The 25,399-nt window shown below is 37.1% G+C and overlaps 1 protein-coding gene across 1 annotated transcript in view; it reads left to right on the forward strand.

Annotated features, from left to right (window-relative positions):
- The window catches only part of PTPRQ (protein tyrosine phosphatase, receptor type Q), a 109,996-nt gene that overhangs the window by 35,718 nt on the left and 48,879 nt on the right, over nt 1-25,399 (forward strand). Inside the window, exons 19-25 of the mRNA XM_026060176.1 lie at nt 769-914; nt 7,905-8,073; nt 8,544-8,834; nt 9,169-9,444; nt 10,217-10,368; nt 12,326-12,467; nt 14,725-14,994. Coding sequence (XP_025915961.1) covers nt 769-914; nt 7,905-8,073; nt 8,544-8,834; nt 9,169-9,444; nt 10,217-10,368; nt 12,326-12,467; nt 14,725-14,994 — 1,446 coding nt within the window. The remainder of the gene's footprint in view (nt 1-768; nt 915-7,904; nt 8,074-8,543; nt 8,835-9,168; nt 9,445-10,216; nt 10,369-12,325; nt 12,468-14,724; nt 14,995-25,399) is intronic.

Genomic DNA, 25,399 nt, shown 5'->3' on the forward strand with positions numbered 1-25,399 from the left:
TGAGATAACTTCCAGTGTTTAGTACTCTAATATTTGCTGCTTAGAGCTTTTTTTTGAATAATGAGAAATATGGACTTAAATTGTCTTGAACTGACTTAAGGAACTGAATTTGAGTCTCCTACATCACTGTGCTGCTGAGAAGGACTGTACACTGCTATTCTTTTCAGGATAGGAGGAGAGGCTAACTGAAGAATTACTCCCACAGTCCTTACTGCAATTCAGTAAGCTGGGGTAAGGCTCAAAAACAGAAGCGACCATACCATCCAGACTTAAATGTCTGATTTACCTACATGAGTTGGGAGCTTGAACTCCCTTTATAATCAGTGAAGAGAGACATAGGCTTCAAATTTAGGTTTTCTGAAACAAATGCTTTTTTTCCTATTAAGTATATGTGCAGCCATAGACTTCTAACTCTGTTAGTCAGCTTCTGTGTCTGCAAATTAGATGGTATGAGAATTCTGTCACCCATAAGTGTGCATGTACAACCTAGAATTTCCATGTGCCCAAACCAGTAACACGATAAATTCTGTAAGAATAACATCTGTGTGTGCAAATGCAACTAAATACAAACACATCTAAAAAATAGGGTTTTAAAAAGTCATTTATATTTATTACTTTATTTTGCCATTTTTAGAAGCAGTTTTTATACTCCATTCAAAAAAACATTAATTTGATATAGGGTGTTGTCAAATCTATAATGAATATTTCTTGGGCACTAAAATGTACAAAACCTTCTGCTAGCTATGCTAAAACTTATTATTTTTCCAGCGCCAAGTGATCCACCAAAAGATGTTGTGTATAGAAACCTTACTTCCACATCAATAATGCTATTCTGGTCTCCTCCTCAAAAGCCTAATGGAATTATACTGTATTACTCAGTTTATTTCAAAAATAATTCAGGAATTTTTGTACAGGTAAGCCTCTTTTGATATCCTTCTTTCATAGACTTGAGTAATGTGTTTTAATAGTTAATGCATTAAAGATTAAATCAATTTTTTAGTTATCACTGTATTTTTTTTCATATTTCCTTTATCACAAAGCAGCTTTGACTTATAAAGACAGAAGCACATCTTGTAATTATTTGTGTAGCATTGTGCATATCTTTGGGCGTTCCTGTCATTAAGCCTGAGAAGAGTTCTTTGTAAAGCAGATAGATAGGTTTGGGGTTAGGTGAGTTAATAATCAACACTGCAAAGTTTATATGTGTGTGTATATGGAAATATATGCATGCATACTTGTAATACGTACATATACACAATATATAGAGATACAGGGACAAGACCTAATACGTTCATTCACATCCTTGAGAATGCAAAGCTGTTTATTTTAGTCTAATCTGTCAATTTGAATTCAGAGCTGTTACAGAAATGTTTTTGCTTTTAATGCATGTTTGTACAATAGTGAAAATAAGAGTAGAGAATAGGTGTTCTGTTACTCTCAACAGAAAACTAGCTTAGTATCTTGAAACTAAGAATATTGAGAATCTGAAGTTAAAGCATAAAAGAAAAATAAAACGTCATTTATCATTTGTTGGTGATCCAGACATTTCTGTATAGGTTTTTGTCAATACTTTCATCCCTAATTATGCATCACATTTATTAGTAGTACATGTATTTTTTCTGTTCTCCCTTCTAAGAATATATTATGATACAGAAATATAATGAGAGGAAATAAGCTTCCTTTACAGGTTTTTGGTTACAAGCTTTATACATGTGGAAGAAAAGAAAGAACTGTAAAGTCATGGAGAAACCAATGCACGAAAAATGCTGCATAACTTTATGGTCAAGATATGTCTAGTATGAGGTATGCATGTGCTTGAGGATAACTAGAAAAAACTTTCACATGAAATTTTACAAATTCCTGCAATTGAATCTCTGCTGACATGCTTCAGTGTATGTACATCTCTGACTTCTGTGAAGCTGTGAGGTTGCCAGGCTCTGCCTTCAGATGCAAGCAGGACCATACCCTGAATTCACATTCTGATGAGATTAAAATTAGAGTTGAAGTTCAGAGCTTCAACCTGTGCTTGCACACAGTTCTATACCAACAGCATTTTTCTTAACCTAACAAATCCTTGGAGAAACCATTACATCAGTGCATAACCCAAACAAGCCCACCATATGAGGAACGTCTACATCTATCTACTTCTTGGACAACTCAGGGGGTTTTAGAGGAGGACAACAGACTTGGGCCGTTCCTGCCTTTAGGAAGGTGGAACTATGAGGTGAAAGAGTAAGTTGAAGCTGATACACTGAGAGCTATAACCAGTCTGGACTTGCCTGGAATGCTGGAAATGAAGGAACAAAACAGGGAAGATGAAGGCACAGTAGCATTGCCCCAACAAGGTGAGGGTTCAGTTTCATTATTGTGTGATGTAATTGGGCAAGAAAAGGATGGTGGTATGGGTGGAAGTTACCTCTGCTTTGGCATGTTATGTGGTGAAGAACAGAAAAACACTGATAGTAGTTCCACTTCTAGGTGTGGAAACTACCATTTTCACCCTTTCAGCTTTGATTTTTCATCCCACCCTGCTTGAGAAAGCTGTCAAAAGATAGTTTTCAGCTGCTGTTGCATCTGTCTCTTCCTGGCCATGGGAGATCACCATTAATCTCTAAACTCGTGATCCACTCCTAGTCTGTCTGCTCCCCTCAGCTCCCTCTGCCCTTCACATAATCATGCCTTTATGTTCACTGTTTGGCATAGCAACTACCATTTCTGCATTACTCTCCTATTCTGATCCTTGGCACTCCTGTGGACGCAAGATGGATTTCAAACAGGGGAAAAAATACCCCCCTTCTGTTAGCTATTTTATATTACTCTTTTTACAACCGAGCAATGCATGTGTGAAATCCAGCCTCATAAATACAGTTTACAACTGTCTGCAATTTAAAAATTTATCCATGTAGTTGCAGAACACTTGTTTATTGATAAGTTTTGTATTGCACACAGTATTTGAAAGTATATAAAACCTGGTTGGATGCTCCTGCATCCTAGCTTACCGTTTACTTGTGTTTGTCCAAATTGTGTTCTCACTTCAGGAAATGATTTAGGAGAAATAAAACAGTAGATGGTCTTTCATATTTCTGAGAACCCCAGCTTCTCAGACACTCCATTGTAGGCAGTCATTCCTTCCCAGTTTTTCATCTGCTTCTCTGTCAGGAAGTAATAAAAGAGGTCCAAGGCATAAAGCATATCTTCCAGATGCCTGAAATAACTGCCCCATCTGAAGAATCTCAAGCAAATTAACATCTTCCCAGTGCTGTCACAACCCAAAATAGATGTGTAAGTCATACTAAAACTACTACCATTCTGTTATCTCAGGTTTGTTCTCACTTCTCCTCACACACTCTCGAACTCCTCAAGCATATTAAACCATAATAAGTATAACAAACTTATTATGAATAGCATTGTTAAAAATGGGAGATTGGTTAATGCAGAGTAAAGACCTTTGCTGAGGGAGAAAAGCAAAAGACCTGAGATAAAAAAACACAATTTACTTTTTGGCATGATGCAGAAACTTGCAGGAAAAACAGTTGTCCTTTAAAAAAAAAGTTACATACCTTCATAGGGCAGAAAAATAATGTATAGTTTCTTTGCTTTGCAGGTTTACATGAAAAAGCACACTGGCTGTCCATTCAGAAGGCCTGCGATGCTCAAACCTAGGATTCAGAACCAGAACAACAGAAAGAAAAATTTAGTGATGGAGATTAGATTTGAGGATTTTGGTAGAAGAGTGGGCTGTTTCTGTGGGAGTTGCTGACAGGTTGTAAAAAGAGAGGGTGTTAGAGAGGGAGGAATGGCTGATAGGGAAATATATTGCTCATTATCAGATCAAGGCAAAGATTCCCAGAAGTGCAGTGAGGAGAAATGGCAGCCTGTGGCAGTAACTCGAGTGTCTTCTAGGCATGGTGGCCTGCAGGGAGTAGAAGAAAACCCTCCCTTGCACTAGATTAGGTTCAAGTTCATTTCTACCTTTTATATTCTGCTTCTTGCATCCAAGGGAAATGCTACTTTTTGGGTTATGTTCATTACTCTACCCCAGTCCAGTCAAGAGATGACACATACTCTAACCATGGGCACTTCGTACACAAGTGACGTGGCACAGTACCTCTGGTTCACATCACTTGTGTGTGATACTGCTGGACTTCTACAGTTTGAGCTTTCACTTTTTACAATAGCAACATTGCAAGTTTGGTGCAGTGGTTCCCTGCATGATGCTTGAAACAATCATACTGCCATGGCCAAACTCCAGTTTTATAGTGGAAAAGTCGGAGAATCCATGGAAGTAATTTTCTCTTTGCTAAATACTGATCTGTAAGAGATATTGACTTGAATAAACTCCTATTTTATTCAATATCTGTATACTTGTGTTTTGATTAACAGGAAAGTGGGAAAGGTGCTAATTACAAATATTTTAATTGTGCATCACTTTCACAATAAATTTGTACTTGGAGAAAGCTTTGCAGTGTAGGAATTTCAGTACAGATGACAATAACAATCTTGCCCTGCCAAACCAGACAGGGGAACAAGGAGCTAAGCAAAGGAAAAAACAAACAAAAAAACCCCCCAAAACAGTCTCTTCCAGAGACTGAACGTTTGACCCCAAAACATCCATCTCCTGTACCTCAAGCCAAACTAAGTGAACATGACTGGATAGAGTTCAGAGTGGAATTTGGCTGGCTGTGCTCTCAGAATGCAGACGAGGGATGCAAGTGATGTGCCCTATTCAATTATAAAGCAAAAGTGTTCTTTCACCAGTATGACCAAAATAGGAGAAAAAAAGGGAACTTCCCTAAAATACACTGCAAATGGTTGAAAAGATGGCCTCAGAACAGTACAGCACACAAAAAGCAAATGTCTTCACTTAGGTCAGTACTAGAACAGTGTGCATTAAATCCCTTGGATTGGATGGCTTGGATTAGCCCTCACAGTGTGACCCCTCTCACTTGACTACCAAAATCAAGTGTGTGAGATCCTAACTCAAAATAACAGTGCGATACACTGTCTGAAGACAGAAAGAGAATGGGGGAAAATGTTAACAGTGAAGAACAGCAGCACTGTATATAACTGATATATGTATATAACTGATAACAGCTTTACAGCACTGGAGTAGTCTTCTTCCTGGGCTGAAGGAGATGCTTCTTTCTCCTGACACTCTCATGGCTTCTGTGTATTGCTTACACTTAGCTGCTTTTAATAATCTGATACTTTTCTATGTCAAAACTTCTTTCACGTATAGATGAAGAAGGGGACAGAAGGAAGAATTTCTTCAGCTGTAGCCAAAGATCCTAAGCAGTTTGCTTTCATCTGCAGCCACAGTTAATTGTAAAGCTTCCTATAGTGTACCCAGGGTACAATCAATGCAAGTTTTGTCATTTCTCAGTTTGTACTCACACAACTCTTCCTGCTCACCCGTACTCTTAATTATGTGTTCATGCTTTTCTAATATTTTTTCATAGCAGAATTTTGAGTTAGTCCCCAATTATCAATCCTTGGGTTTCCCATAATAAGGAGACTCCTTCTTAAGTTTTTGTTGAATCACCAAAGAGCCTTTTGTTGTCGCAGTCAGGTTGGGTCACTGAGGTATCCTGTGCCTAGCTGGCATACAGCTAACTAAACTGTAAAGGTATGCTTTTTGAACTATGAGTGGGATTTTCAACTGATCATACTGATAAACTCGTATTCAATCTAGAATCAAAATTTGATGTGCCAAGTGGTTTGATTGTGTCAACCTTTGACATTTTTACCTTTAAAACTCAGGGAATTATTTGAAATCCTTTTTTGGATCTCCTGACTAATAATAACAATAATAAAGGAGTGTTGTGAATTCCAGTTCACAAAATATTTTCTGTCGTACTGTGCTTGAGCATCAGAAAATTTAATTACTTACAGTACCTTAGAACATGATCCGCCATTTCCTGCATCTTGCTGTACCCAAGTGTAAAGCAAAACTCCTCCCAGCCTTTTTCAGTTAGTTACATCAAGAGAGTCCTCACTTCTATCTGCATTTAGAAGAAAGTCATGGCTTAACATGGAATTTCTTAATATGTTGGCTGACACTGACTTAACTTAATCTTTGAGACAAGCCTTACGGTGTGGTTTAGGTGTGTGCATAAAGAGGTTTATACTGCCAGTTTGTACAGCTTCTGTTTTGTGTTCAGAATGAAGGCTTGCTTTGCAGTGCTGAAAAAAGTATTTATTTATTTTACATAAGCACTAGTGACCACAGGTCTTTAGGTACTGGTATAAAAATCTTAGGGAAATCAGTAAGAATATTGCTTGTTATTTTCTACAAAAATAAAATAGTTTTGCCTGTACAAAAAATTTAGTCAAGTGTTAAATTAGACATATTAGTTGATATATACTGGTGACAATATATATCCCTCAAGATTATATGGAGAGCTGTCAGTTTTCACAGTACTTACACAACTGTTTGGTAAAGAGTGTCACAGTGACTTCTTCAGTAGGAACTTTCCTCAAGAGAAAGATATCCTATGTTTAGCACGCAGTTTTAGTATGCTTATGTATATATGCAATATTTCTGTATTTAGCTATGCGAACGTTAGAGTCACCCTCCTCCTGTTTCAGTAAGTCTGCTATTTGGGCCCCTCTTTTCGAGGAAAGCATTAAACTTAAAGCCAGGTTTGATTTTAAGGAGATGGAGGGTGCGAATAAGTGTAACACTGAAAACAATGAGCAAGTCGAATAACTGAAATGTGTACTATGAAATTTATTTGGGGATTGGGCAAAATCCATCCCACCATGAACATGTTGCTGCATAGAAAAATGAGGACTTCCTTGATCCTGAGAGTGCTTCCTTTGCCACCTGCTCAATGGGGCAATGCTGGAGAGTAATGACACTGACTCTTCAAATCAGGAGCAAAGCTTTGACTTTCCTGGAGCTGAATATGCATATACGGTACATGGCCTCTCAACAGAGCCTTCAAATCCTGAGCAGAACTGCAGTGGGCCTTCTAAGTCAGGTTCCTTGGTAGCAATTGGAGATTTGACACTTTCAGTTATGTGATGTAGCTGACCTTATAAAAATAATCGGAATGATTTTTTTTTCTTTTCAGTTTCCAAAAAGTTGAACAAATAGCCTCCCCCTAGTGGATAATCTGGAACCTGAATCAACAGTGGCAATTTAAGTGAAATTTATCTGAATTATTATTTATCTGAATTAATAATTCAGATAAAGTAGGATTTGGTCCTGATACAGCTGTCTACTGTTAGTGACTAACTGCACAAGGAAGTATATTCTGACAGCTCCTTCAGTTTAACACAAGCCACTGGGGATAGACATTACAGAAGTTTGCATTAGAGATAAGGACAAGTTTTTAATGAAAAGGATAACTAACCAAAGGAACAATTTACCAAGGATTGTGGTGAGATCTCTGTCACTGTATATTTTTAATTCAAAATAGGACAGTTTTCCGTAAGATTTACTCTCACAAGTACGGAAAAAAGTGGAGGACGTCCTTTGACTTGCTTCATGCAGAACATTAAATGAGAAAAATCACAAGTGTGATCATGTAATCTATGAAGAATTAACAAATACTTTTTTTGGTTTTGATGTGTTAAGGATAAATGCATGCAATGTAACAGACAATTTCTTTTTTTTAAAAGGTAGAATGGCATTCAAAAACTACAAACAACAAGAAGAGACAATTATATGCTCTATAGTGCTCACAAGGAGTCATAATAGAAAGTATATAACAAATTATTTGTGTATTTCAGTAAAAATCAGGAGGACTGACTTGATCCCAAGTATAAGTTTATGTCTCCTGAATAGTATGGTGAATCATCTCTTGGTGGCATTGATGACTAAGTGGGAAACTAAAAACCTAAGGTGATGAAGAATTAACATTTATTTTGAGTGAATTAACACAATTTCTTTCCCTTAGAATTTCACGAGTTTTGGTAACGACAGTGGTGGTGTCAATATGTCTCAGTCTGCAATTCTGGATGACCTGGCAAAATACAGCTATTATACTCTGTGGTTAACTGCAAGCACAGCTTTTGGAGACGGAAGCAAAACCAGTGAAATAATAGATGTGTATACAGATCAGGATAGTAAGTGACCAGTTTTTTTTAGTGTTACAGTGTATGTCACTGCTTCTATTAATTAAATATTTTATAACTTTAAAATGGTTTTACTGTTATGATGACAAAGTTAAAAAGCCAGTAAATGCTCTTTCCAATACTGTAGTATTTTCCTTTGCTTATAAAACATTTTGATCTGAGTCTTCGCTTTGTAATACAGAGAACATAATTCATGAACTTCTTTCACAAGCAATAATAGAACTGTCATTAAGGATCTTTCAATGATCAAATTCAATAGACGATTATCCATATATGCTTCCAGAATATTTTGCTTTTGATAACGAGGCATAAATGATTTTAAAAATGGTGTACAAAATATTTAGCATATCACATATGAGGTTTACAAAATAATCATATGTTGGGTGTTTATTTCTGTTTTGGTTTTGGGATCTTTATTATTATGATCCATGCATTTATTTTTTGCTTATTATCTCTCATAGTCCCAGATGGCTCTGTTGAAAATCTGGTCTATCAAAACATTTCCTCATCTTCTGTAAATGTAAGCTGGCTTCCACCATCTCAGCCAAATGGTTTAGTCTTCTTTCATGTTTCTCTAAGTTTATTGCATCTGGAAACCAAAAAGATACTGTCTTTCCTTACTTACAACACAAGCATTATTTTTGACAATCTGGAGAAATACACTGATTACATTCTGAAAATCATACCAACTACTGAAAAAGGATCTTCTGAACTGCATGCTCTAAGTCTGCATATCAAAACTGATGAAGATGGTAAGTTTAAGAATAGTTTTTATTCATTCCTAAGGAAGTGTGTAAAACCCAAATCGCTTTCTAAAGAAAAAAAATGATTATTGTGTTTATCTTTCTCATGTTACTTAGAAGTCTTTTGTGATACAGTAACACAAATAACTGGTATCATACATTTCTGTGCTGAGATCATGAAATAGAATTTTCCATTCAAAGCACAAGTTTAAGCACTTCCATTCAAAATTCAAAAATAAGAAAGTTCCATTCAAAGCACTGATAGCTAAAAGACATTTTTCATTGTTATTCATCTTTTTGCTGTGGTTATCCTTGTTTTTCTCTTTCTTATTTCTTAATGTAGTCCCAGAATCAGCACCTATAATCAAAGCATATTCAAATCTCTCAACTACCTCAGTTATGATTTCATGGGACCCTCCTGTTAAGCCAAATGGTATCATAGTAAGTTATGATTTAAATTTATTTGGCCCAGAAAGAAATAATTCATTCTCTACCTCCAATAATTTTGTGATCTTGGAAGACCTTGCACCATTCACACTGTACAGCATTTATGCAGCTGCAAGAACTACAAAAGGACCTGGTCCGTCTGCCGTGCTTCTGTTCTACACAGATGAGTCAGGTGAGCAAATGCAATTGTAACAAACTTTGAAATTTTAGACCTATGTTGTTGAACCCATCTTAGGTCTGAACATTAGAACTGGAGAGAGCTGAGGTGAAGAATTTGTTTTCTATTGGTCTGTGCCTGAAGAGCTTTCACGAGAAAGAAATGTGACAAGGGAAGTCTTTTTGGAGTTCTGCTCCTCCAGTCTCTGTATGCTGGAGGAGGTCACATTCTGCTCAGGATACTAAAAGTAACTTCAAAGAGAAATGTCTTTTGCCTTTGGAATACATCACAATTTGCAAGTGTGAGGACTTTTGAAACAAGCAACAATATTTTCCTCTTCTTCCCTCATATTTGTGTAATTGAAAAATGATCAAACATGGAAGTATTTCTTACGCATTCCTACAGGTGTCCTTTACAAGGCCCTACTCTCACCAATAAGGTAAATGACATATTTTAGATATATATTGCTGTGCTCAATATATACTGTAGAAAGCAAAGTATATTTGATTTCAGCAATATATCTAATATGATTTTTGTCAAATGTCCTTGATTCTGACGATGGGGCTGTTTAAGTGATTAATAGATTCTTTAGGTCTCTAATTAAATATCCTTTGATGACTAAACAGGTATTCCTGATTAATGGAATTCATTTCAAGCCAAAAAAAAATTAAAAAAAAATAGCTATGAATTAGTATTTTCTTGAGTTCAGTTCTGCTGCTTCTGAAAAGTTTTTGTATTTGCCTGGATTATTTGTGATTTTGAAATCAAGAGCATTCCTCTTTTGCAGTGCCATTAGCTCCACCTCAGCATTTGACCATTATGAACTACACTGCAGATTCTGTATGGCTGAAATGGGATCCAAGTCCTCAACCGAATGGTGTTATTATGAGATACAATTTTAAGATTTTTCAAAACAACAGTGAAAAAATATTTTATCAGGTATGTATATAATATTTAGCAGTGTTTAATCTTTTAGGCAGGTATATGCTTTTTTCATATTTTAAGAACAAAATATATGAAAAATATTTTGGATGTCTATTATGCTCCTAGGATTATGAAACTCCTCTAAATTCTTATGTTCTGTAAGACAGTTTTCTTACCCTCACACCATGCCAGTTGTTCAATTTTTAAAATTACGTAGAGAAAAAGTGGTTAGATCTTAATTTGCTCTGAGCTTCTAGTATTTCATTAATGATGAGCTTTATTAATCTTTAGCCCATACTTCAGTGCAAGTTCGATGTTAGAAAATGATAAAAACGACTGTTTTTTTGGCCACCTTTGTTTAGCAATGTAGTATCTGTGGACTTCTGAGATTCACAGAAGAAAAAAGGAAATTCCTAGTAATCTTGCAAAATGGTTGAAACCTGTTTAGAGGGTTTTTTTATTTGAATTGTATAAGAATAATTGAATACATTTTAACTGAAATAATAGATACTGTAAAAATATACATAGAAATACACATTGATAGATGCATTTATATCCAAGAATACACCACTTAAATCTGTTTTTTCGGATGGCATCAAAAAAGCACCATGAACTGTGAGGGCAGTAAGCTGAGGTCGGGGTTGCATCTCAGGCTTAGAAACTATATAATGAGGAATTGTGCTCATGTGAGATGCTTGTAAATGCTACAGTGAAAAGGTATCTGTGAAGTGAACTGTGAGTTTAAGACATGCAATGCAAGGTACACTGTGGGATTGTGGAGGGCCTCATTACTCCAACTGCAGCAGCGATACAGTCTCTTTTTCAGAGACTTAGCATGCAAGAGACATACTTGCACTCTTGTTAAGTATATGTATTGCAGAAGTCAATCCCCTTGAGGGAACATGACCTGTTTGGCTACTCCTTATGCAATCTGCTGTTATTCCCCATTATGGAATGAAGTGCTTGTCATGTCCCTAGTCTCTCCTGTGATCCTTGGAGGTGGGAGGTACTATGCACACATAGAAAAGGAACAGAATGATTTGTTCAGCAGCTGACTTTGCAATTACATTCTTTGGGCCCTCATGGAGGCCACACAAAGCTTTTTAACCCACTTTCCATCACAGGCAGACTCAAACCAAACCAAGCCCTACATAACTGCCTGTCAGTAGATTACAGAGTTAGATTATAGAAACTGGCAGCAACACTTAGATGTGTCTGCCATGTCCCAAGTTTCTTCATGTTATGTAATGTTATAAGGACAAGAACCTAGATTTAGGTAGTGACAGTGAGAAAGGCAGAGCAATGTATATAGAAATATTGTAGTTAGGCACCATAATTCTCTGGTAACTTGAATCTTGCAAAATGTTCACCAGGTTTTCCTGGTGAAATTGAGCTATCTCCTTGCTGTTATTAGAGTCCTCTGAAAGTATGCACAGAGTGACCCTGTGTACTCTGGGAAAAACTACTACCAGGAACTTAACTGTACTTAATAGACTTTTTCCAACCACGTCTCTTCATCAGTCTGTCTGTCTGTCTGACTCAGGTAAAGTAAAAGAAATGAGAAACTATGATTCATGTGACTTCTTCTGTTGAAGAGGTGAAGTAAAGAAGTAGAAGGTGAGAAGGGCTTGATATGGTGGTGTGGAGGTGACAGAGTTCTTAGTATTGGTAAAAAAAAAAAAAAGTATACATGGAGTTAATCTGTTCTAACAATGCTATGGTAATAGTGATACCATCCTTTGACATATCTTGCTTACAAGCCAGAGCGAAAGAGAGAGAGGAGAAAGGAAAGGAAGAATGTGACCCTGCATTCCTTTTAGTTGAGATCAGGGACCACTCTATATGACAGACAGCCGCTGAGAGTAGAAGAGGCAACAGTGCAGTTCTGAATCTTCTGTTCATTTCAATGAGAACAAGATGAGGCCCACAGTGTTTACACAGATTGTCTACTAATAATTTTTCCTTCTTGAAGAATGTTTCAGGTTCAAGCAATGAGGCCAACCTTGTTGGATTAGAACCATTCAGCACCTATATTATCAGTGTTTCTGCATATACCAAACTTGGAAACGGCAATCAGTTCAGTAATGCTGTCCAATTTACAACAATGGAATCAGGTTAGATATGACTTTTAATAAGCTGCAGTTTTGTTTATGTAGATTTCCTTGTATAGCTGAACAGCATTCTTCCTCTTCTCTCCAAATTAAATGTAGTATAACACTATCTCATTGTCATCTGCCTGTGTAACATGGATTCACATTCCTATTGCACCAAATAGGCTGGGTTTAAAGTTTGATGTCGGAAGTGTAGAATTAGAAATGCCCTCATCTGAAATGAGAGGCTTATATGGCTGCTATAAATCTTTTAATAGCACCACAGATAATGGGAGGAAAATTAGATAGATATCAGACTTTGCAGATCAAAGCAATAATTCAGATCCCTGTGAAAATAACTGAAAGTTTAGCAGTATCAAAAGCAGCTGGGCAAAAGATTGGCAAATGACCTGGAAATTACATTAAACAAATGCAAACCTTTAACATATTTGATAATTTATTTTAGGAGGGAAAGCTAATCACCAATTAAATATCTTAATTTGTTACGTCTTATTCTTCCTGACAACTGGGGAGGACTATGCAATATAGCTGAGTTAATTTATTAATCATGTGCAGTTTTATCTTGTGCCTTCTACATACTTTTTGAAGTTGCAAGTTTTTTGAAAATGAAATATTATTTCATGTGGAACTGTATATTCAGCTTTCACTAAAGGCAGCCCAGGAGATCCATGGATGTGTGAAAGTGGCCTTTAGGTGAAACCTTTGCTCCTTTGGCAAGTCAGAGCAATGCCCAGACTGCTTTACTTTATAAGGGCTGTCAGAGCCAAGAGACTAGCATGGATGGGGGCTGTGTTTATCTCCCAGGTTCCTTTTATACTGACAACAATGGAGTAGAGGAAGTATCAAGGAAACAACGCTTGTGCCAACTAGTTTTTCAACATTACACTTCCAGTGAGATGTTCTTTATAGAGCTGATTAAGTTGGTTAAACAGTGTACAGGAAAAAATTACACTGTTTATTGTATCCAGCAGTGAGAGAAATAAGAAATCTGGACCATCACTGAACCAGGTTCTCAACTGAACATTGCAAGGTTGTCTGTTGGATCCCTGCAGCTGGATGTTGTCCTGCCCAAGGGCCACAGGCAGCCATCACTTGTCTCATCTGTGACATTCCATGCTCCCAGTGCTCTTTTCCAAAGTGCTGGATAGACATTGCCTGCAGGACTGTGGTCATGTCGTTTTACAGCTTTTTCTTGGATTTTATGCTCAACTAATTATAGCATTATTTCCTTTCCCTCCAACTCAGCTTTTAGGCAAATAGTAGATCTATTCTTCATTGGGATCATCTAGGGATTCTGTCTGTAGTCTTTATTAAAAGTGCCAGTTAATCTCCCTTCTTCTGCAGAAGCTGCTTTTTTAAAAGAGCATTCTTCAAACTCTGGAAAGAAAATTAAACTTTTTAAAGAGATCCATTTCCCCTTGTGCAGTGATTATTAACGTTACCTTCTACTTCTGATACATTGATGATAGTCCTTTCACCATTTTATAGGTTTTTGGACATGTTTCAAGAGACAGAGTAGTCTGAAGCACCCTTCACCATGTATTTGTTTTCTCTCAGCTGGTACAGCCAGCTATTTAGCTCTTTCTGAGATACTTTAATTTATTGTCCTATTTAATCAATTGTTCACAGCTAATTGCTCTATTTTCAGCATGCATTTACATGTTATTTGCCAGCATTTTAAATTTTTATGACCTTTTAAAAAAATTCATCTGCTGGGACCAGCAAAGAGATGGGGACCAGTAAGGTAATAACATTGATATGACAGCTCTGAAGCTTGCCCAGTGACTTCTATGCAGGACATGCCCTGCTGTAAGAACAGTGAGATAGGATACAGTGCCTAAAAAGAAACAAGCTAACAGGTTAATAAGGAACTTCTGCTGTTGATACTGCTGTGAAATACATGATCTTCACACTACTGTGTATATTTTACTACACTTTGATTACAAAAACATGGGGAAAATATGAGCAGATGTGAAAATAAAACTGGAGCACACAGCTAAGAAAAAGCCAAATAGATGGTCTCTTCTAGTTGAAGCACTATCATGAGTCATGTTCATAGCTGTTGGAAATTAAGGTTCTAATGAGGACAAAGACATATTTTTGTTCTCTCAATGTCTTTCGATTAAAATATCAATTTGTCTGCCATTGGAATGTTTGACCCTTGCTATGAAATTACGTCTGCTTCTCTGAGTATACTGGTCTGTGATTACCATTTTAATTGTGTGGGAATGTTAACCTTGTTACATGTGTATCTTTTAAGTACCAGATGTTGTCCAGAATGTTCATTGTATTGCAACGAGCTGGCAATCAATCCTAGTGCAGTGGGACCCCCCTGCCTCATCAAACGGTGTGATTACTCATTACGTCGTAACAGTTGAAGGAAATTCTATGAACTTTTCTTCTTATGATACAATACATACTTTTAGAAATCTACTTTCCAATATTTCTTACCAATTTAAAATAAAAGCCGCAACATCAGCTGGTGATGGTGAAGAACAAATATGCAATGCCAGTACGCTTCCAGAAAGAGGTAACCAATTTTTGAAATTAATTCTTTTGTTTAATTTAAAGTATGACTATGAAACTAGCAGGCCTGAGATACCTGCTTCATTACAGCAGCTAAATACTTCCCTTGTTTAAATGTAATTCTTATAGTAGATGAGGAGAAACATGGCCTCCTCTTCCATTTTAGAATATACTTGGTGATGAGAAAGGCATTAATTGCCTATAAACTCAAAGAAGAGAGTGCATTTTTTTCTGTGTTGAGTTCAAATTGTTATTTTATTCATACCTGATCACCCAACCCTACTATTGACTGGCTCATAATTACGCTTGCTTTGCTCCTACTGCCTTTAGCATATTTAATACTGTAAGTCCACAAATTTTGCTGGGAGCAGTTTTGTTCCTACCAGTAACATATAGTGCTTTAATATCAGTTGGCCAATGCTATGACGTCATTGATCAAAAATAAAGCTGTTCAGAAGTTGTGCAGTTAAGAAGCATTTAACTTCTTCAGACAGACACTGTCATAATTCTTGATTAAATTGGATTTTTTAACAGAACAGAAAATTGTGAGCTAAATCCAGAGAAGAATGTAGGCAGTTTTTTGGCATTGGAGTCCATACGTTGGAGTCACCCAGCACCTGTTCTTCTTTCTCTCTCTACACACACTTCACACATCACCTAATCCTAGCTGTGCTTTCATTTGGCACCTGAAACTTCCTTATGCACTCAGAGATGGAGTTCTGTGCATGATACAGTGTTGCTTCTGTGTAAATTACTATGTGCCCAGCTTTTCCTAAACTGTACATTAACTGGACACAATTTCCCAAAGTGACTGATTCAGTAAACATGCGGAGTACAGCTTATGTGCCCTAATGTTTTGGACTGTTCACAAAATGTAGTCACAGCTGCTTCATTGAAAACATGGCTAGTAGTGGTAAGCAGTACCCATCTTATATATGGATCATTCATCCAGAAAATAAATGTCCATTTCAGTTCTCTTCCCCAGTTTAGGGATTCCTACTCATGGGATTGTCAGGACCAGTTACTGCTTTTAGTTCCTATTGCTGTTTCCTCTTCAGTGACACCACTTCATGCAGTGGAGTTGAGAAGGTCTCTTATCCTAAATAGCTGGATTATTAGGAATCTTGGGTGGTGGGAGTTTGTATCCCCTGATGCTTGGAGGGAACTAAACCTAACTTTCCTAGTGCTTTAATTATTAGATTATTGAATAAAAGATGACTGGCAGCACTCATTCACATATATATTTCACATGAAAAACAGTGAGTCCTGCTCAGTTCTGTCAAATAATAGATATAGGAGTCTATGTCTGAGAAGGATTTCAGGTTCTGGATGATGGGTGGAGGGAGGCAGCTCTAATATGCAGGCTTGAGTCAGACATTTAAAATTCAGAGGGGATCAGACAAACCCTCATGCTTAGAGTTCCTGTTGGTAGCTTCCTGAGTAGCATGCACCTTTTTGGGCTGAGCCTTTGGATCTCCCCCAGTGACAGAGCCTTAGCACCCCAAAGTGAGCTTTGATTTCCACATTTCTTACAATTAGGCTTGTGGATGCTCATGTCTTTGAATGAATTTTGCCCATATCCATATCATCAGCTGAGCTGTTTTGGTTCCAGACAAAATGGCTAAGCTCCAGATGAGGGCAAGCTCAAGAGCCCTTTGCTGGCATAATTAGGCCAACATTGTGAAAATAAGCAGGGCTGTACTGTAATGTCTCCCCTTTCTCATAATATGGTCCTATCCCAGTAGAGCCTGGCCAGATCTCCTGTTTGAACAGTGAGGTGGCACGTTCATACCCATTTCTGGTAAAATTGTCCTCTCTAAGTTGGCCTGCTCATCAGCAACAGGGCCCCTGTGAGTTCTACCATTTTCTGATCTCTGCTGGCTCCCCAGCTTTCCGGCTCCTTGCCTTTTTAGAGTTCTGCCTGGGTCATCTACCATCCTGTTTGGTCAGAAGCTTGTGTCCATCAGCAGGGTTCAAAATCTGCTTTTGAAGGAAGCCTTCTTTAAATATCAGAGACATATGTATATTTTACAGTATTGGTTAGAAATACTGTAATGAGCTTACCTGCTATGCTAAATGTGGACAAATAGAGGCCTGTACCGAAGTACAGTGCTCAGTCACAGTTGTAACTCTCTCTAGTCTTTCTTTATAAATCAGAACTGGTGAACAGCCACCCTGACTCCGAGCTTGAGGAAGGCTTGGGCTGGGGACAGGGGTGTGCAGGCAAGCTGATGCCCAATTAAAACTGGACTCTTCCAAAACCTGAAGGTTTTGGAGATAGACCTATAAGAGGCATGTTATCCCCGGTAGAGATGAGAACAGGGGACTTCCCAGGTAGCTTATTTCTTGGATGGTTGGAGAAAAGCTGCTGTTAGTGTCAAGGAAGCCTGGTATCTGGGAAAGTGAGTTGTTGGGATTTAAGAGAAATTTGGGGCTGGGTGGTTAATAAGTAGTACCTGAAGAAAGCCTGAACAAAATGTGGATGTGGTATTAGTCCTGGACTTGAGAGACAGACTGCTAGTTTGTAGAGGCCTAGGTTACACAGAGTTGTACTAGCAGGATTAAAGACAGACTTTATCTTGTAACATGTGGCTTGTGTATGTTTTCAATGATAATTTGCCTGAGTGAAAGGTTTACACTACAGTACACGTATTTTTTGCCACATACACTGCACAGACTCTTGCTGTTTTAGTATTTGGTGTACGTGTTATTGCTTAGTCATATTTACAGCAAACTTGTTATTATTAGGACAACATTTCCCTAACTGTGTGTTTGCATGAATTGTTTTCTGGTGACTGGCTACTAGGAACTGGAGATTCATGGTTGGGAATGGAAACAGTTTTATAGCTGTTGTCAGCTTCTTATTTACGGTGCTCTAAGATTAGTCACAGAATATGTAGCCAGCACTGACTCACTGACAATGCATTTATTTTTGACATAAAGTGAAATCGAATTTGACTCAGTGTCTCACTGCATAGTGTTTGACCTCTACATTCTTAGCAAGATTATTTGACTCTTGAGGTAAATTTCTTCATATCTGGGTACAATTAAACATGACTCATGAATATTAAATTTATGAGGAGATTAGTAGTGTTTGGTGTCTAATCTAGCTCCATTGTCATGGTAAACCATTTATGCCAGGGTGGAGTAAGCTATAAAAACTGTCGACTTTGTAGTAGTAATATTACTTTGTGTTTAACTATTTTATGCAGGATACGAAAAATAATATAGCAAGTATACATGCATGAATGATTTTGGATTTTACGACTGAATAGCTGTCCTTGGATTACTTCCAAGAAAATGCACACATTAAAATGAAATTTCATTTGTGTTGAATGAATTTTGAGAAGGGAAAAACAGCCATAAATTGGTAGAAAACTTCTCAGAAAAGCTCTTTCCATTTAAAGCAGTGCAGATTCACTCAGCTCAGAAGTCTGGGACAAATGTAATAGTCATTCAGTTAAGAATAAAAATAGAACCATTAAAAAGCCATTTGGGGGTTTCAAAGCATGAATAATCAAAAGTGAAAACAGTTCCTGCTTTCAATTTTTTGAATTTAGATTTTTCTTGACATACTTTCTTCTCTGAAAATACTAAGCATATTACTTATAGTATTAAGACCTACAGAGTAATTTTTCCCTCCTTACTGCTAGTACTATTTAATATTATAATTGAACATAGAATCTTGGAACAGGTTTAGGCCCCCATTGTATTATGGTGAGCAACAGTCCTTACCATTTATGTTTTCTAGTAAACAGAGTTTCATTCAGAACTTGCATTTACAGAAAATACAACTTGGAATTTGTCCAAGGAAAAAAAAATTAATCTGGGTTTAATTTTGCTTGCCAATACTAGTAGTAACGCACATAAGTATACCTTGAGAATGAATAAGTGGTGTGGCTAAAGGATTAGTAATGTGCAAGTTTCTTAGGTCTTTTGGTTTGGAGGTGAAAAATTATTATCATCTGATCATAATTATACTCAAAACATCATGAATTTCCGAATAGGGAACCTTCAAAGATTCTGGTTTTGTAGCTCCAAAGTGGAGATGCCCATTGGAAATGTGGTCATCTTTTCACTCAAGCCTGTGAGGAACACAAAATGCAGTATGGGCATAAAAACTTTTTCACATCCAAGGAAATGCTCTGTTTGCTTCACCATAAATCCTTTTCTTAGGACATGACAGCTCACAGCAGCTCCATGAATTGAAGTTTCATGAATTTCTTCATTAACCTGTGAAGGGAACCACAGAAGGCCATAGCTCATTGGAGGAGTCTTTTAAGTCAATATCCTGAGTGGGTCTTGGGCTCCAAGCATGGCATGAAATTGAAAGCGCAGTGTGTTGGCCTGGTTATCCAGAGCAACCAATCTACTGTGGAGCCCCAGCATCTGAAATGGAAGAGTGTCATTGTCTCCTGTCACTATTACAGAGAAGAGCAGTGCATTTCACATGTTCAATCAGTGCTGCCAATTCACATTTCCAAACTGTAGTAAAGTAAAAGCATCCACAAATTGCAGAAGGAATCATGACTAAGTATCTTTGAAACAATTCTTTCTATGATGACTGAATCTAATTTTCTTCCCAGATTGCTATCTTCTTAATATAATGTGGATCTTTTTAAAAAAATTTCTCATTAGTTGGTGTGTCCAAATGCAAGTTGATGGCCTTGATATCCATGGTAGATCTTCACTAGACAAATGTAGTCATCACTTTTTTGCCGCCAATGAAACTGCATTGATGTTATTTTTATAAGCAGGTAGATAAAATATCTTTTTTGTAAGTGTTAGGTCAACTCTGGATTAACATATAAGAACTGGTGGCAACATGACTATGCAGAGGTGACACTGAAAGCATTTACAAGTCAAAAACATTTTTTTTATTGAAAAGTAAACAGTGGTCCAGTTTGGTGGTAAGCTGAGCATTCTTGATTTAATTTAAGACTCATGAGTGTTGACAGTATTCCAGTACTTTTCTAAGCTTAGATTCAAGGTGTGTTTTTCTTATTAGATTTGTAGGATGTGATTTTCCAGTACTCAGTCCCCACAGTTGGAGACTAAATTTCCTAATGTGCTAAGGACTCAGAGACCAGTCAAAGGAGGCTTTTTTTAAGAATTTTTCACGACTCTGCAAGTTCTGCTCCTTTAAAGCATGCCTGATAGTATCAGTCCCAAGTCAAGAGAAAAATTAATCTAAAGTTTTCTACATTTTCATGTTAGTAAAATCATTTGGGGCCTATCTATCTGTGACATCCTTGTTCATACTGAGCAGGAACCTTATATCATGATAAGCCCTACTGAAATTAGCAGTCTATACTAGAGTAGTATTTTGTATGATCAGGGATATCAGTTTAACACAGAGGACTTCATTGGATAACAAAGCTTTTCAAAAATTAATACAGCTGATCAATACACAATATTCATATGCAGTTCAGATTGTTTCATTTTCTGAAGTTTTTTTTGTTATGTGTCCACTGCTATCTGTTCTACTTTGTCCTTTACTTTCCCCTTATTGATGCTCTTAATACCACCCAACAGACTTCTAGGCTGCCGCTGTTCTTTTAATCCAAACTCCAGCTACAAGCAGCTGTTCTGTAGGCAGACTTTTTTTTATTAACTTAGTTAGGAACTATGCCATATCACATTACTGTCTTCTGTTCCTGGCCCGCACAGCTGTAGTCAGTGCTTTCCACAGAAGTATCTACAGAAAACCATAACTTCTGTCTTTTCTCAGCAGATTTTTTTGTGCGTGTCCTTTGCTGCCCTTAAGTTATCTGTGCTGTTGTGAATAAGATTTTTTCTACAAAGTATTCCTTTTGGTTTAAACCAATTCCACTGGCCCAGTTCAACTTGATCTTGGTCTTTGTATGGTCAAGTGCTTTTTGCACCAGGAATTTCCTTTCATTTAGGTTTTTAAATAAAAATTAATCTCAGAGCATTCCACATTGCTTTGGAAGAACTGATTAGCATTGCAGCCAACCAGGCTGCCGTGAAAGGCCGTGAAAGTAACTTCTATTTAGGTGCTTAACTTCCTGTCAATTGCTGTGGGAGTTTAGGCACGTAAATACGTTTTAGGAGCTTAAAATCCCATGTGGATCTGGCTTCAGGCACTTTTCCTTGAAGTTTGGCCATTATATGAACAATGGTGGATAAACCTGAAAATGCCTCATTCCTCCTCCAGTCCAGAAACTGAATTCACCAGCATTTCACAGCCAGCTTCTCTGCCAGCTTCCTGGCTGGCTTTCAGAAACTGAATTAAAAGCTACTAAATTGAAAACTATGGAGTACATTGCACCAAAAGTTTCAGACTTTGAAATCCTCCCTACTCCTAAAGCTAGCTGAAATATAGCAAATGTAATATAATTCAATAGGGAAAGACTGTCAGGTGTATGATGATGAGACTTGAGACAACCTACCTGTGATTCCTGGGGGATTTAAATATGGGATTAGCACTAGAATTCCAGCTAGCTAGTCAGAGCACAGTTCTACACAGTTACCATCCTACTGATCCCCCAACATAAGCTTTTTCATATGCCTTTCCTTTAAATACACCCTTCTGGAACCAGGAAGAGTAATAAAATTACTGTTAGGCATGTATCAAAGCAGGAATGTATCTATAGGAGCAGATACATAAGTCTTTTTTATAATTGCAATTTAATATGAAGGAGTAATTCACAAAGATGTGATTTTTTACTTTAATTGCTTTTATGTGTACACTGATCACTTCATCATAGTTGAGTCATGTTCAGAAAATTTAGACAAGCTGCATGATTACTCTAGGAAGCGTGGAATGGTTTGTTCAAATCAGTACCATCTGTGAATAGAAAAGGTTGGGGGAATTTTAGTCATTCTTGAGGAATGGAAATCTGATTCTCCATGCTAGAGTAATTGTAATCCTCTTTGTATCTGTAACCCAATAGCACAGTTGTCTTGAAATTGTCTCGTTGAACACACAGTCATCAAGTGCAAGAGACACAGCACCACTGGATGTCACTGCTCCTCACTGTGGGCCTTGGAGCACGTCTTTGATTTACTCAGGACTCAGATCACATCTTTTCATTTGTTCTAATGAAAAATTACTTTTATATCTGTCTATATAAATAATGAGATAAAATGATCAGATTTTAAGCTGACGAATGTTAACGGTTCTGGTTCCACTTTAACAACCTGTCAAGGCACTGGTGCAGAAAATTTTCCTGTGCCTTCTGCTGACTGACCCTTTCTTTCATAGGTTAGAAATTAGACATATTTTGCAATATGGGTCTTAGTAAACTGGAAAAATTATGACATTATTATATTATATTATATTATAATAATTATTATGACAAATAGAAATAAAAGCTTTTGAGTTTTTCTGCCCTCAGTTTCTTCCCCGAGTCTCATAGAGGGAGTTTACCTCTTTCCACCAAATACAAGGAGAGCCCAAGGAGGCTGGCTTTCTTAGACTGTAGTTGTCTGTGTGAAACACCACAAATCACAGCCACTGTTTTTTTCCTGATATAATTTTTTGTTCTATATAATGGCCAAGAGTCTTTTTCATCATTACTGCAGCACTATTAGCTCTCAATTCTGTTTTTATACCATCATCCATGTTGAAACTGGAAGAATGGTGTACTCTAATCTAGCAGGAAAGTCCACTGTGCTGGCTAGAACATGGGCAATGCTGTTTCTGCCTGTGACTGGCCTCTTTCAGCTGTCTTGTTATGGGTGTACAGTGACTGCAGTTGTGCCAGCCGCTGCTCTACCAGTTGTGCATTTGAGAGGGCAAACATATATATTTCCACTCTCTTCTTGGCACCCAGCAAGCAACCAGTTACAATTTACTTTGTTATTACAAGTCCCCTGTTTCTGAGTGTTCTCTTTATTATATTCAGACAGATTTTTGTGGTTCTTCCTTTCTGTCAGGACCCTTAATTATGGTAATGTTTTGTGGATAAATGATACTTTTTAAGATCTGCTTTGCTTAAAAGCTTAAGATGAGGGAGTATCAGAATATATTGATCTTTTCCCCTATCCTCAGCCAGGAATCTTTAGACCTCACGCAGGGTGCTTTAGCAGCATTTAATCCAGGCTTTCATTTAAATCAGAGTATAGTACATTAATCAGTTTTCAGCAGATGGAAGTTAGTAATGGTATACTAAGTGGCATTACAGCCAGTTGTTTCAATCGCCATTTTGCATACTTTCACACTTTTATTACAAACCTTCTAATGCTTGGTGTTCTTATCACAGCAAAAGTTCCTAGAATCATGTGCCTGGGAAGGTGAGGTCATATTCCTTATCAAAAAAGAGTAATCCCCTTTGGCTGAGGAGGTTTGAATTTTCTTAAATTCTCTCCATTTTGATCTAATCTGATGTCTTTGGAATTGCTGACTCTTAATTTTTTAATTCTTGATATAGATAATATTGAGTCCTGAAAAGACTTTATTTTAATTCAAGTTCATAGTGAGACTGAGTGATAACTTGTATTTCACTCAAACAGTTTTACCCATACTATCCTAAGTTTTATCATTATCATCATAACTGTATGTCAGACATACTCTGCAGTGTCTTAACTGATATTAATAACCTATATTCTAATAGGGGACAGGGCTTTTTAAAGAAGCGTACAAAATTTTTATGTTAATCATTGAACATTTGTCTGCCTTTATTTTCCATTAACTAAGGGTCAAACTGTAGTCTGTAGTTAACATATGTAGCAAATACAGTTTAAAGAACTATTACGAAAATATAAAATATTACAAATACAATTACGTTTTAAAAACTCTGACCAAGCAAGAAGGTACTGCCTGATGTGTTTTAATTTACTACTTCTCTTCTTGTAAAAAACAATAGAGCAAAATAGCTTTAATTTTGGCATTAGGGAATATTACAATGAAAGCTGGCTTTAGAGAAGGCTCTTTTCTTAGACTGCAAGCTTCTGTTCTGTGTCTGCTTAGTGTGTGGCAGGGTGGGAGCATGCAGGGCTAGCGTATGCTCTGCTGTTGTGTGCACGTATGTGAGAGTGGAGTGGGAGGACAGAGGTAGTGCCCACAGTGCCTGTGTCTGAGCCCTGTGCTGCCAGCTCCAGCTCCTGGGGGCTCATCAGAAGTGAGAGGTTTGTGTGTCCTTTTCTCGAGCTTTTCGTCCTCACACCTTAGTTTGACGCTGAATATGCATCTCTATCCTGTTAAGTATTAATGTTTAGTGGATAGACTTCTGCTTGTTACATTGTGATGCTGTTTTATAAAAAAAATTGTTGCAGATGAAAGTAGAGATCAGATATTCCCATAAATCTGCAAAAAAAAAAAATGGAGGGCTTTTTGTTCTTCTCCAGACACATTGGCCTGGGATCTTTTTGTTCTTTAGGTAAGCCATGGGGCTTCTTCAATTTCAGTTTAGAGATGTATCATGTGTTTTTCTTTTGCCAGTGATACTTCTTCCTCCAAAGATCCAAAAGCACTCTTTAAAGTTATGTACACAAAATGATTTCTGAGCTGATTTCTCTGCACAGTTTTTGCCACAGAGAGTATTAGTATTATCTTACAGAGACTCATAGAGATAATATTAGCTTACTGTATGACTATATGATCTAGCACAAAACCATATGTTGCATCCAGTCTGTGAGAGCTGGAAGCACAGTGTTGGCTTAATATAGATATGGATATCTGTGTGCATGCGGGCGTGTGTGTGTGTGTGTGTGTGCATGCACGTGTGTATGTATGTACATCCACATACTGCTTCTCTCTCCATGCACATGAATATAAATCTGTGTATACACACAAAAACATATTACACACTTAAATTATACAAACAGATATATATACACATATACATTTGCATATAAATACATGGAAACAAAATTCATGGGAAATTACTTTTTTGACTTGTATTACTGTATTATTTAGCTCTTCTTCCTTTCTTTCCTTTAATTTCTTGTTTACTTAACTGTTTGCAAAACACTTAGCTACATTATATAAATATACACAAACATATTATATTTATTGAAACTTTCTATTCAGAAGGTGAATCAGATCACTTATGAAACCTTGAGGTGTTGCCTGAGGATTTCATATGTTACCAAGGGAGAGGAAGACAAATGAGTATTTCTAAGTGAGAGGTGAGGAATCCCAGTTAGCAACAGCAGTAGAAGATGCAATGCATAGACCAAAAATAACTTTGCTTAATATTCCCTCCCCCAGTTGAGACAGCCACAAATGTAGCAACAGCAATGTCACACCTCTCAAAGCTGTCCCTGCATGCCACACCTAAAACTATTTTTCTTTATTTCAAAAGCTATAGTAAATGTATGCCAACTATAGATATATAAAGTGTGGTTTACACCAATGGAATTATTCCTTATTGACCATATGAAAATGAATCCTGCTCTTTAGATGTGCTTATTTAAAATATTTTTTAAATACTGGATAAATG

This window comes from Apteryx rowi, unplaced genomic scaffold (genome assembly GCF_003343035.1).
Source record: "Apteryx rowi isolate R43461 unplaced genomic scaffold, aptRow1 scaffold_166, whole genome shotgun sequence".
NCBI classification, from domain to species: Eukaryota; Metazoa; Chordata; class Aves; order Apterygiformes; family Apterygidae; genus Apteryx; species Apteryx rowi.